Raw genomic sequence first — 13,464 nt, forward strand, 5'->3', positions numbered from 1 at the left:
ATCCAATACCTAGTTCAATCTCGTTACCGGCAAGTCTCTTTACTCGTTCCGTAATACATCATCTCGCAACTAACTCATTAGTTGCAATGCTTGCAAGGCTTAAATGATGTGCATTACCGAGAGGGCCTAGAGATACCTCTCCGACATTCGGAGTGACAAATCCTAATCTCAAAATACGCCAACCCAACAAGTACCTTTGGAGACACCTGTAGAGCACCTTTATAATCACCCAGTTACGTTGTGACGTTTGGTAGCACACAAAGTGTTCCTCCAGTAAACGGGAGTTGCATAATCTCATAGTCATAGGAACATGTATAAGTCATGAAGAAAGCAATAGCAACATACTAAACGATCAGGTGCTAAGCTAACTGAATGGGTCATGTCAATCAGATCATTCAACTAATGATGTGATCCCGTTAATCAAATAACAAATCTTTGTCCATGGCTAGGAAACATAACCATCTTTGATTAACAAGCTAGTCAAGTAGAGGCATACTAGTGACACTCTGTTTGTCTATATATTCACACATGTATTATGTTTCCGGTTAATACAATTCTAGCATGAATAATAAACATTTATCATGATATAAGGAAATAAATAATAACTTTATTATTGCCTCTAGGGCATATTTCCTTCAGCAAGCGTATCTTCTCCAAGGCCAAGGTGCAGCTCCATGCAGCCAACATCATCATCCTTCGCCTGGACATTGCGCAAGAGGAGCGACTGCTATCCCCGGAGGAGCTTGACCTACGCTCTAGGCTTAAGAGGCGCGTGATCAGTCTTGCGGTTCTAGAGAGGGCAAGAAAGAGCCAATGCGCTAGGATTGCGAACCTGAAGGATGGGGATGCTAACACAAAAATTTTCCACCGCCGCATCAACGCTAGGAGAAGGAAAAATCACATCCATAGGATAAAAAACGCACAAGGCTGGGTCACCGACCATAAGCAAAAAGAGGACATCATCCATAACCACTTTGCCGAGGTCATGGGCAGAGCAAGCACGAGCTCCGTTGACCTTAATTGGGATGAGCTTAATATCCAGTCGCATGACTTGGATGATCTCGGTGATCCCTGAAGGAAATATGCCCTAGAGGCAATAATAAAGTTATTATTTATTTCCTCATATCATGATAAATGTTTATTATTCATGCTAGAATTGTATTAACCGGAAACATGATACATGTGTGAATACATAGACAAAACTATAGTCACTAGTATGCCTCTACTTGACTAGCTCATTAATCAAAGATGGTTATGTTTCCTGACCATAGACATGTGTTGTCATTTGATTAGTGGGATCACATCATTAGAAGAATGATGTGATTGACATGACCCATTCTGTTAGCCTAGCACTTGATCGTTTAGTATATTGCTATTGCTTTCTTCATGACTTATACAAAGTTCCTGCAACTATGAGATTGTGCAACTCCCGTGTACCGGAAGAACACTTTGTGTGCTACCAAACGTCACAACGTAACTGGGTGATTATAAAGGTGCTCTACAGGTGTTTCCGAAGGTTCATGTTGAGTTGGCATAATTCGAGATTAGGATTTGTCACTCCGATTGTCGGAGAGGTATCTCTGGGCCCTCTCGGTAATACTCATCACCTAAGCCTTGCAAGCATGTAACTAATGAGTTAGTTATGAGATGACGTATTACAGAACGAGTAAAGAGACTTGCCGGTAACGAGATTGAACTAGGTATTGGATACCGACGATCAAATCTCGGGCAAGTAACATACCGATGACAAAGGGAACAAAGTATGTTGTTACGCGGTTTGACCGATAAAGATCTTCATAGAATATGTAGGAACCAATATGGGCATCCAGGTCCCGGTATTGTCTAATGACCTAGAATGGTTTTAGGTCATGACTACATAGTTCTCGAACCCATAGGGTCCGCATGCTTAACGTTTCGATGACAGTTTTATTATGAGTTTATAAGTTTTGATGTACCGAAGTTTGTTCGGAGTCCCAGATGTGATCACGGACATGGCGAGGAGTCTCGGAATGGTCGAGACATAAAGATTGATATATTGGACAACTATATTCGGACACCGGAAAGGTTCCGGAAGTTTTCGGAGAAAACCGGAGTGCCGGGGGGGGGGGGTTACCGGAACCCCCCGGGAGAGTTAATGGGCCACATGGGCCTAGGTGGGAAGAGAGAGGGGCGGCCAGGGTGGGCCGCGCGCCCCCTCTCCCTCTAGTCCGAATTGGACTAGGAGGGGGGGCGGCGCCCCCCTTTCCTTCCCCCCCTCTCCTCCTTCCTTCCCCCTCCTATTAGGAGTAGGAAAGGGGGAATCCTACTCCTACTAGGAGGAGGATTCCTCCTCCCTTGGCGCGCCCCAAGGGGGCCGGCCGGCCTCCCCCCTCCCTCCTTTATATACGGGGGCAGGGGGCACCCCATAGCCAGTTTTGCACACGCAGAATACTCAGGTTAAACTTGACGAGCCTAGCATATACAGATATGGCCTCGGAACACGGAGACCGAAAGGTCGAGCGTGAATCATATAGTAGATATGATCAACATAATGATGTTCACCATTGAAAACTACTCCATCTCACGTGATGATCGGTTATGGTTTAGTTGATTTGGATCACGTGATCACTTAGATGACTAGAGAGATGTCTGTCTAAGTGGGAGTTCTTAAGTAATATGATTAATTGAACTTAAATTTATCATGAACTTAGTACCTGATAGTATCTTGCTTGTCTATGTGTGTTTGTAGATAGATGGCTCGTGCTGTTGTTCCGTTGAATTTTAATGCGTTCCTTGAGAAAGCAAAGTTGAAAGATGATGGTAGCAATTACACGGACTGGGTCCGTAGCCTGAGGATTATCCTCATTGCTGCATAGAAGAGTTACGTCCTGGAAGCACCGCTGGGTGCCAGGCCTGCTGCTGATGCAACTGACGACGTTAAGAACGTCTGGCAGAGCAAAGCTGATGACTACTCTATAGTTCAGTGTGCCATGCTTTACGGCTTAGAACCGGGTCTTCAACGACGTTTTGAACGTCATGGAGCATATGAGATGTTCCAAGAGTTGAAGTTAATATTTCAAGCAAATGCCCGGATTGAGAGATATGAAGTCTCCAATAAGTTCTATAGCTGCAAGATGGAGGAGAATAGTCTGTCAGTGAACATATACTCAGAATGTCTGGGTATAACAATCACTTGATTCAACTGGGAGTTAATCTTCCTGATGATAGTGTCATTGACAGAATTCTTCAATCACTGCCACCAAGCTACAAGAGCTTCGTGATGAACTATAATATGCAAGGGATGAACAAGACTATTCCCGAGCTCTTCGCGATGCTGAAAGCCGCGGAGGTAGAAATCAAGAAGGAGCATCAAGTGTTGATGGTCAACAAGACCACTAGTTTCAAGAAGAAGGGCAAAGGGAAGAAGAAGGGGAACTTCAAAAAGAACGGCAAGCAAGTTGCTGCTCAAGAGAAGAAACCCAAGTCTGGACCTAAGCCTGAAACTGAGTGCTTCTACTGCAAGCAGACTGGACACTGGAAGCGGAACTGCCCCAAGTATTTGGCGGATAAGAAGGATGGCAAAGTAAACAAAGGTATATGTGATATACTTGTTATTGATGTGTACCTAACTAGAGCTCGTAGTAGCACCTGGGTATTTGATACTGGTTCTGTTGCTAATATTTGCAACTCGAAACAGGGACTACGGAATAAGCGAGCACTGGCCAAGGACGAGGTGACGATGCGCGTGGGAAACGGTTCCAAAGTCGATGTGATCGCCGTCGGCACGCTACCTCTACATCTACCATCGGGATTAGTTTTAGACCTGAATAATTGTTATTTGGTGCCTGCGTTGAGCATGAACATTATATCTGGATCTTGTTTAATGCGAGACGGTTATTCATTTAAATCAGAGAATAATGGTTGTTCTATTTATATGAGTAATATCTTTTATGGTCATGCACCCTTGAAGAGTGGTCTATTTTTATTGAATCTCGATAGTAGTGATACACATATTCATAATGTCGAAGCCAAAAGATGCAGAGTTGATAATGATAGTGCAACTTATTTGTGGCACTGCCGTTTAGGTCATATCGGTGTAAAACGCATGAAGAAACTCCATACTGATGGACTTCTGGAATCACTTGATTATGAATCACTTGGTACTTGCGAACCGTGCCTCATGGGCAAGATGACTAAAACACCGTTCTCCGGTACTATGGAGAGAGCAACAGATTTGTTGGAAATCATACATACAGATGTATGTGGTCCAATGAATGTTGAAGCTCGTGGCGGATATCGTTATTTTCTCACCTTCACAGATGATTTGAGAAGATATGGGTATATCTACTTAATGAAGCACAAGTCTGAAACATTTGAAAAGTTCAAAGAATTTCAGAGTGAAGTAGAAAATCATCGTAACAAGAAAATAAAGTTTCTACGATCTGATCGTGGAGGAGAATATTTGAGTTACGAGTTTGGTTTATATTTGAAACAATGCGGAATAGTTTCGCAACTCACGCCACCTGGAACACCACAGCGAAATGGTGTGTCCGAACGTCGTAATCGTACTTTACTTGATATGGTGTGATCTATGATGTATCTTACCGATTTACCGCTATCGTTTTGGGCTTATACTTTAGAGACGGCCGCATTCACGTTAAATAGGGCACCATCAAAATCCGTTGAGACGACGCCTTATGAACTATGGTTTGGCAAGAAACCAAAGTTGTCGTTTCTTAAAGTTTGGGGCTGCGATGCTTATGTGAAGAAACTTCAACCAGATAAGCTCGAACCCAAATCGGAGAAATGTGTCTTCATAGGATACCCAAAAGAGACTGTTGGGTACACCTTCTATCACAGATCCGAAGGCAAGACATTCATTGCTAAGAATGGATCCTTTCTAGAGAAGGAATTTCTCTCGAAAGAAGTGAGTGGGAGGAAAGTAGAACTTGATGAGATAACTGTATCTACTCCCTTATTGGAAGGTAGTTCATCACGAGAACTGGTTCCCGTGACAACTACACCAATTAGTGAGGAAGCTAATGATATTGATCATGAAACTTCAGATCAAGTTTCTACTGAACCTCGTAGGTCTACCAGAGTAAGATCCGCACCAGAGTGGTACGGTAATCCTATTCTGGAAGTCATGTTACTTGACCATGATGAACCTACGAACTATGAGGAAGCGATGATGAGCCCAGATTCCGCAAAATGGCTGGAGGCCATGAAATCTGAGATAGGATCCATGTATGAAAACAAAGTATGGACTTTGGTTGACTTGCCCGATGATCGGCAAGCCATTGAGAATAAATGGATCTTTAAGAAGAAGACCAACGCTGATGGTAATATTACTGTCTATAAAGCTCGACTTGTTGCGAAAGGTTTTCGACAAGTTCAAGGGGTTCACTACGATGAGACTTTCTCACCCGTAGCGATGCTTAAGTTTGTCCAAATCATGTTGGCTATTGCTGCATTTCATGATTATGAAATTTGGCAAATGGATGTCAAGACTGCATTCTTGAATGGATTTCTAGAAGAAGAGTTGTATATGATGCAGCCAGAAGGTTTTGTTGATCCAAAAGGTGCTGACAAAGTGTGCAAGCTCCAGCGTTCCATTTATGGACTGGTGCAAGCATCTCGGAGTTGGAATAAATGTTTTGATAGTGTGATCAAGGCATATGGTGTTATACAGACTTTTGGAGAAGCCTGTATTTACAAGAAAGTGAGTGGGAGCTCTGTAGCATTTCTAGTTTTATATGTTGATGACATATTATTAATTAGAAATGATATAGAATTTCTGGATAGCATAAAGGGATACTTGAATAAAAGTTTTTCGATGAAAGACCTCGGTGAAGCTGCTTACATATTAGGCATCAAGATCTATAGAGATAGATCAAGACGCTTAATAGGAATTTCACAAAGCACATACCTTGACAAAATTTTGAAAAAGTTCAAAATGGATCAGGCAAAGAAAGGATTCTTGCCTGTGCTACAAGGTGTGAAGTTGAGTCGAACTCAATGCCCGACCACAGCAGAAGATAGAGAGAAAATGAAAAATGTTCCCTATGCTTCAGCCATAGGCTCTATCATGTATGCAATGCTGTGTACCAGACCTGACATATGCTTAGCAATAAGCTTAGCAGGAAGGTACCAAAGTAATCCAGGAGTGGATCACTGGACAACGGTCAAGAACATCCTGAAATACCTGAAAAGGACTAAGGATATGTTTCTCGTATATGGAGGTGACAAAGAGCTAGTCGTAAATGGTTACGTCGATGCAAGCTTTGACACTGATCCGGACGATTCTAAATCACAAACCGGATACGTGTTTATATTAAACGGTGGAGCTGTAAGTTGGTGCAGTTCTAAACAAAGCGTCGTGGCGGGATCTACATGTGAAGCGGAGTACATAGCTGCTTCTGAAGCAGCAAATGAAGGAGTCTGGATGAAGGAGTTCATTTCCGATTAGGTGTAATACCTAGTGCATCGGGACCAATGAAGATCTTCTGTGACAATACTGGTGCAATTGCTTTAGCAAAGGAATCCAGATTTCACAAGAGGACCAAGCACATCAAGAGACGCTTCAATTCCATTCGGGACCAAGTCCAAGTGGGAGACATAGAGATTTGCAAGATACATATGGATCTGAATGTTGCAGACCCGTTGACTAAGCCTCTCTCACGAGCAAAACATGATCAACACCAAGACTCCATGGGTGTTAGAATCATTACTATGTAATCTAGATTATTGACTCTAGTGCAAGTGGGAGACTGAAGGAAATATGCTCTAGAGGCAATAATAAAGTTATTATTTATTTCCTCATATCATGATAAATGTTTATTATTCATGCTAGAATTGTATTAACCGGAAACATGATACATGTGTGAATACATAGACAAAACTATAGTCACTAGTATGCCTCTACTTGACTAGCTCATTAATCAAAGATGGTTATGTTTCCTGACCATAGACATGTGTTGTCATTTGATTAGTGGGATCACATCATTAGAAGAATGATGTGATTGACATGACCCATTCTGTTAGCCTAGCACTTGATCGTTTAGTATACTGTTATTGCTTTCTTCATGACTTATACAAAGTTCCTGCAACTATGAGATTGTGCAACTCCCGTGTACCGGAAGAACACTTTGTGTGCTACCAAACGTCACAACGTAACTGGGTGATTATAAAGGTGCTCTACAGGTGTTTCCGAAGGTTCATGTTGAGTTGGCATAATTCGAGATTAGGATTTGTCACTCCGATTGTCGGAGAGGTATCTCTGGGCCCTCTCGGTAATACTCATCACCTAAGCCTTGCAAGCATGTAACTAATGAGTTAGTTATGAGATGACGTATTACAGAACGAGTAAAGAGACTTGCCGGTAACGAGATTGAACTAGGTATTGGATACCGACGATCAAATCTCGGGCAAGTAACATACCGATGACAAAGGGAACAAAGTATGTTGTTATGCGGTTTGACCGATAAAGATCTTCGTAGAATATGTAGGAACCAATATGGGCATCCAGGTCCCGCTATTGGCTAATGACCTGGTTTTAGGTCATGACTACATAGTTCTCGAACCCGTAGGGTCCGCACGCTTAACGTTTCGATGACAATTTTATTATGAGTTTATAAGTTTTGATGTACCGAAGTTTGTTCGGAGTCCCAGATGTGATCACGGACATGACGAGGAGTCTCGGAATGGTCGAGACATAAAGGTTGATATATTGGACGACTATATTCGGACACCGGAAAGGTTCCGGAAGTTTTCGGAGAAAACCGGAGTGCCGGGGGGGTTACCGGAACCCCCCGGGAGAGTTAATGGGCCACATGGGCCTAGGTGGGAAGAGAGAGGGGCGGCCAGGGTGGGCCGCGCGCCCCCTCTCCCTCTAGTCCGAATTGGACTAGGAGGGGGGGCGGCGCCCCCCTTTCCTTCCCCCCCTCTCCTCCTTCCTTCCCCCTCCTAGTAGGAGTAGGAAAGGGGGAATCCTACTCCTACTAGGAGGAGGATTCCTCCTCCCTTGGCGCGCCCCAAGGGGGCCGGCTGGCCTCCCCCCTCCCTCCTTTATATACGGGGGCAGGGGGCACCCCATAGACACAAGTTGATCTACGGATCGTTCCATAGCCGTGTGCGGTGCCCCCTTCCACCATATTCCACCTCGGTCATATCGTCGCGAAGCTTAGGCGAAGCCCTGCGCCGGTAGAACATCAAGATCGTCACCATGCCGTCGTGCTGACGGAACTCTCCCTCGACACTCGGCTGGATCGGAGTTCGAGGGACGTCATCGAGCTGAACGTGTGCTGAACTCGGAGGCTCCGTACGTTCGCTGCTTGGATCGGTCGGATCGTGAAGACGTACGACTACATCAACCGCGTTGTGCTAACGCTTCCGCTTACGGTCTACAAGGGTACGTGGACGAACACTCTCCCCTCTCGTTGCTATATCATCACCATGATCTTGCGTGTGCGTAGGAATTTTTTTGAAATTACTACGTTCCCCAACAATCCCATCACCGAGGATGAGGTTTTGGCAGCCATAAAAGCATTGCCGGGGGACAAGGCTCCAGGGCCGGATGGCTTCACGGGCATCTTCTTCAAACGTTGTTGGGAAATTATTAAGCATGATCTCATGCGGGTCATCCAGAGCATTGACTCGCTCCACACATCCCACTTGCAATGGCTCAACTCTGCCAATGTGGTGCTTTTGCCCAAGAAGGAGGGGGCGAAGGGCGTCTCTGACTATAGGCCCATTAGTCTTGTCCATGCTGTGGCCAAGATTATCGCCAAGATTCTTTCCCTGCGGCTTGCCCCTCACATGGACGTTCTCGTCTCCAATGCCCAAAGTGCTTTCATAAAGAAGAGGAGTATCAATGACAACTTCATGTATGTGCGCAATTTTGCGAGACGGTTGCACAAGCGCAAGACTTCAGCCCTCCTCTTCAAGCTTGACATTAGAAAAGCTTTCGACTAGGTCAAATGGGAATACATCATAGACTTATTACAACGCAAGGGGTTCCCTTGCAAATTCCGGAATTGGATCGCCGCTCTACTGTCATCTTCCTCTTCGCGCATTCTCCTCAATGGGCTTCCGGGCCCCCCGATCAAGCACGGCCGCGGGTTTCGTCAAGGGGACCCAATTTCACCTCTACTGTTCGTCCTTGCAATTGACCCCCTTCAACATATCCTCGACATAGCAACTCACAAGGGCATCATCCATAGGATATGCGGCCGCGGCGTCATGATGAGAACCTCCCTCTATGCGGACGACGCGGCCATCTTCATGGCCCCAATCAAGCAGGACATTGATAACCTCTCAGTCATCCTAAGGGGTTTTGGCGAGGTGACAGGACTCTGCACCAACTTCCGCAAGAGCTCGGTTGTGCCCATTCGATGCAACCACCTTCCTCTGGAGCATATTTTGAGTAGCATTCCGGCGACCCGCGCCGCTTTCCCAATCAAATATTTGGGCATCCCGCTCTCAGTTCGACAACTTCGGAAGGTCGACTTCCAGTATCTTGAAGACAAGGCGGCTGGAAAATTAGTAACTTGGGAGGGACAAAGCATCACAACTATTGGGCGCACTACCCTTGTCAGATCGGTCATCACCTCTCAAGCGGTCTTCTCCATCACATCTCTAATTGTGCCACAGGGCACACTTCATAATATCAACAAGATTGAGAGGGCCTTCCTCTGGTCAGGGTCGGACAAGACGACCGGTGCAAAATGTAAGGTCAATTGGGACATGGTCTGCAGGCCTACGATCTATGGAGGCCTGGGCATCCTCAACACCGACAAGTTTGCTCGGGCCTTGCGACTAAGGTGGCCATGGTACGAATGGAAGGAGCCTACCAAGCTTTGGGTTGGCTTGGGCAACCCGTGCACCGAGGAAGATATGGATTTCTTCTATGCCTCCACCACAATCATCGTTGGCAATGGTGCAAAAACACCGTTCTGGGACTCCCCGTGGTTGCTTGGTCGCAAGCCCAAGGATATTGCCCCTCTTATTTTTCAAGCCTCAAAAAGGAAGAGATCGACGCTTCGTCAGGCCCTTCGAGGGAACGCTTGGATGACCCACATCAAGCATGACACTATTGTCTCCGTCGCACACATCCGGGAACTTTTCTCGCTTTGGGCTCTTGTGCATGACTTCCATCTTGACGATCATGTTGAGGACGACATTGTTTGGAAACATGCTGATGATGGGCATTACTCGGCGGCCACAGCATATAAGGCGCAATTCCTTGGCCTGACGCACTCGCCCATTCACCACATGGTTTGGAGAGCTTGGGCCCCTCCTAAGGTTAAATTCTTCGTCTGGTTGACCTTGCAAGACCGGAACTGGACCGCCGACCGGTTGGAGCGGCGTGGTTGGGATAATTGTGGGTTTTGCCCGCTTTGCAAACGTGAGCAAGAATCGGGCATCCACCTCTTCGTCAAGTGCCGCTTCTCCATTAGGCTCTGGCGATCGGTCATCGACAAGTTTGGTCTTGTGCACATGGACACCTCCAATTGGCACCTTGAGGATTCCTTCATGCAATGGTGGGATAGAAGGACCGACATGCGAAACCCCAATAGACGAGCGATGGCCTCCCTCACCATGCTCGTCTCTTGGACTATTTGGAACGAGAGAAACGCGCGGGTGTTTCGCAACAAGAGTGCGCCACCGCCTATCCTGCTCCAAAATATCGTGCTCGAGGCAAAACTATGGGTTACGACAGGTGCTAAGAAACTAGGGCGTCTTGTTGTACGAGAGTAATTGCCATGCCGTTTTGCAAGGGCGCTTGTAAAAACTCTACTCTCTATTCTCCTCTTATTTAATGGATGAGGCAAATCTTTTGCCTCCGTTTCGAAAAAAAAACTTCTCCTCGGGACAACTCAAGAGCAAAGCAGGAAATTTCTCCAAATTTAAAAAGCAACCAAAATTGTACAGTAGTACATAAGTAAATGACCTCTGCATTTTATCCAGACTTTTTATATGAACACTTCTGTTCTGAAATAAATGCTTCCTTTTTTTCTGTACTGGACGAGTAATAACTGTTGATAAACTGAGACCATGGATTAAGTTGTTTCTGAACTGTAACATTTATCACTCCACAAGGAAATACATATGTGCACTGTAAAAGTGTTCCTGTACTATGTCTTCTTGGTGAAATACTGTGCCGAGGATAAACAAAATAAGTTCATATGTCTCGTATGCTGCATCATTATATCATTGAATGCTCAATTTGGTATGCAAAAACTGCACAGGATGACCTCTGCATTTTATCTAGACTTTTTTGTATGAGCACTTGAGAAGAAATCATCATACTAACAGTTGGTGATCTGCTGTCATATGCATCTTTTCGATGACCAGACTGTCCCAATAACCAGATTAAATTCAAGTGCGAACACTTACACAATGAGTAGTGTAGTAGTAGATTAGCAATGCAGCATATAAACATGCAACTTGCAATTTTGTTGGAAGTAAATTGACAAATATTACCTCCTTTCGGAAATAACTGACGTGGTTTTAGTTCAAACTGAAACCACGTCAATTATTTCCAAACGGAGGGAGTATAAGCTAAGTATAAATGATAAAAGAATATATGAAGAAGGATCAAACGTACTTCACGTGTTGGCTAAGTCTAATCTAGAAATTTGTAAGTTAAAGAGATTGTCCCTATCCAACAACTCATTGGCTAAGTCTTACCTAGAAAATATTGTAACTCCAGCTGCAAGTTAAAGAGATTGTCCCTATCCAACAGCTCGTTTTCACATTGGTAATCAACCAGTCAAGCAACTTTCCCAGCAGGTGAGATCACAAAGCGTGTGCTTCAAATGTCGATGCAGGGTGGGGGTATACAGGATATGATGCTCTGAAGTTTCAGTATTGAAAAAACATCTCCTCTGGACAACTCAAGAGAAAAGCAAGAAATTTCTCCCAATTTGAAAAGCAATAAAAATTGTACTTTAGGAAATAACCAAATACCCATTTCTGGCATTTCTTATATGCTTCAACCAATCGAAACCAAACAAAGATGAAACCAACTTAGTCCAAAATCCATACTTCCAGCACTGCCTCACTAGTCAAAACTCAAAAACACAAGGCTCAAACATGAAGAATTTGCACATTTACTTCAACATATAAAACCCATATTTACAATCGCCGCTGTATCACACATCATGCCAATTTCGTCCCTTGTCTCCACCATTACACAAATGTCAAACAGAGAACATAGAGTTCGCCGTCACCGGGCCTTGTCAGATTCAGAATTCACCGGTGGCGCAACAAGGGTCCGCCAAAGGTACCGACCGCTGGCCATGTCCACCGTTGTCCAGAACCCAGTTTTGACAGCTGAACCAACCTGCATTCAGATGCAAATACTCGTTCAGTCATCATTGGCCGCTTAAGGTAGGGATCAATTCCCATCACAAACTAACATGGTAAATCGATCGTTATTGCAAATTTGAACCATGGTTTGAATCTGGTGACTTCGAAACCTAATGAACCTTACCAACAAGCCATTTTAAGTATACATCATTGCACAATAGCTAATTAATTGACTTTTCTTTCATGTATATACTCCGTATTTATCAGCTATTTCAATTTTATTTATCATAAATTCTTCGCTAGCGTAGGTTGCACGAACATGAATTGGAAATCCTCTGGAAGGGTTAGGCAAGAAACGTGAGAGGTACTGTATATAATAATAATAGGCTAAAAGTAGGCAAGACTGGAAAAGGTTAGTTGGGTACCTTGGAATGGAGGGGAACGGCGGCCGTGGGAGATTCCGAGCCCTCGTCGCCGTCACGGAAACAGTCGGTGTCGGCGTTGAGGCCCTGGAGGAGGAAGAATCCGGCGACGGTGGCGGAGAGGAAGATGAGTATCACCCTCAGCGGGCACATTTTCCTCCTCTTTCGCTTCTTGCCTGGCTCCGGAACCAATTAGACGAGAGGAATCCGAAACGAGATGAAGATCTCGGGAGGCAATTTGCTCCTCGGGAGAATCTAATGGAATGGAATCCGCTCAGGATGCAGCTGGGATCGGGGGCGCAGCTGGAGGAGGTGGGAAATGTCAAATGTGGGGTGGGAGGAAGAAGACGGGGGAACCCGCCCCGGTTTTATCGTGCGGGAGCCAGGACCGAAACAGCCGGGGAGGCCGGCTGGCCCCGGGCCCGCGCGTCAGAGGCCCGTAACAGCTGACGACAGCGGGACCCGGTCGGTAGAGTTCTAGAGTGCGTACCACTAGTCGTGTTGACGGGGTTTACACCACACGCACACACGTTTGCGTTTGACGCTTGAGAATTTTTTAATTTTTTTGCGGGGGTTTGACACTTGACATCGTGCGTGCCATTTTGAACCGGCAAGCGCATTGACCTTCTCTTCGACCTCTTTGGTTTAAGGCATTAAAAAAAGGAATATTAAAGAGTTCCGGTCTATATGATGTTTTTTTGTTTGTTTAAAGTTCATTTTGGCCAAAGGAATGAATCCTCCACATACACAC

At 45.0% G+C, this 13,464-nt stretch overlaps 1 protein-coding gene across 1 annotated transcript; it reads right to left on the bottom strand.

The window, feature by feature from the left end:
- Positions 1–11,938: 11,938 nt before the first annotated feature.
- Positions 11,939–13,064, bottom strand: LOC123115981 (uncharacterized). The gene is made up of 2 exons (XM_044537007.1): positions 12,717–13,064; positions 11,939–12,325 (listed from the first exon to the last, which is right to left on the bottom strand). Exons 1-2 carry the CDS (start codon positions 12,864–12,866, stop codon positions 12,209–12,211), a joined length of 267 nt encoding a protein of 88 aa, XP_044392942.1. The 5' UTR covers positions 12,867–13,064; the 3' UTR covers positions 11,939–12,208.
- Positions 13,065–13,464: the final 400 nt, after the last annotated feature.

The sequence above is a fragment of the Triticum aestivum genome, chromosome 5B (genome assembly GCF_018294505.1).
Source record: "Triticum aestivum cultivar Chinese Spring chromosome 5B, IWGSC CS RefSeq v2.1, whole genome shotgun sequence".
NCBI classification, from domain to species: domain Eukaryota; kingdom Viridiplantae; phylum Streptophyta; class Magnoliopsida; order Poales; family Poaceae; genus Triticum; species Triticum aestivum.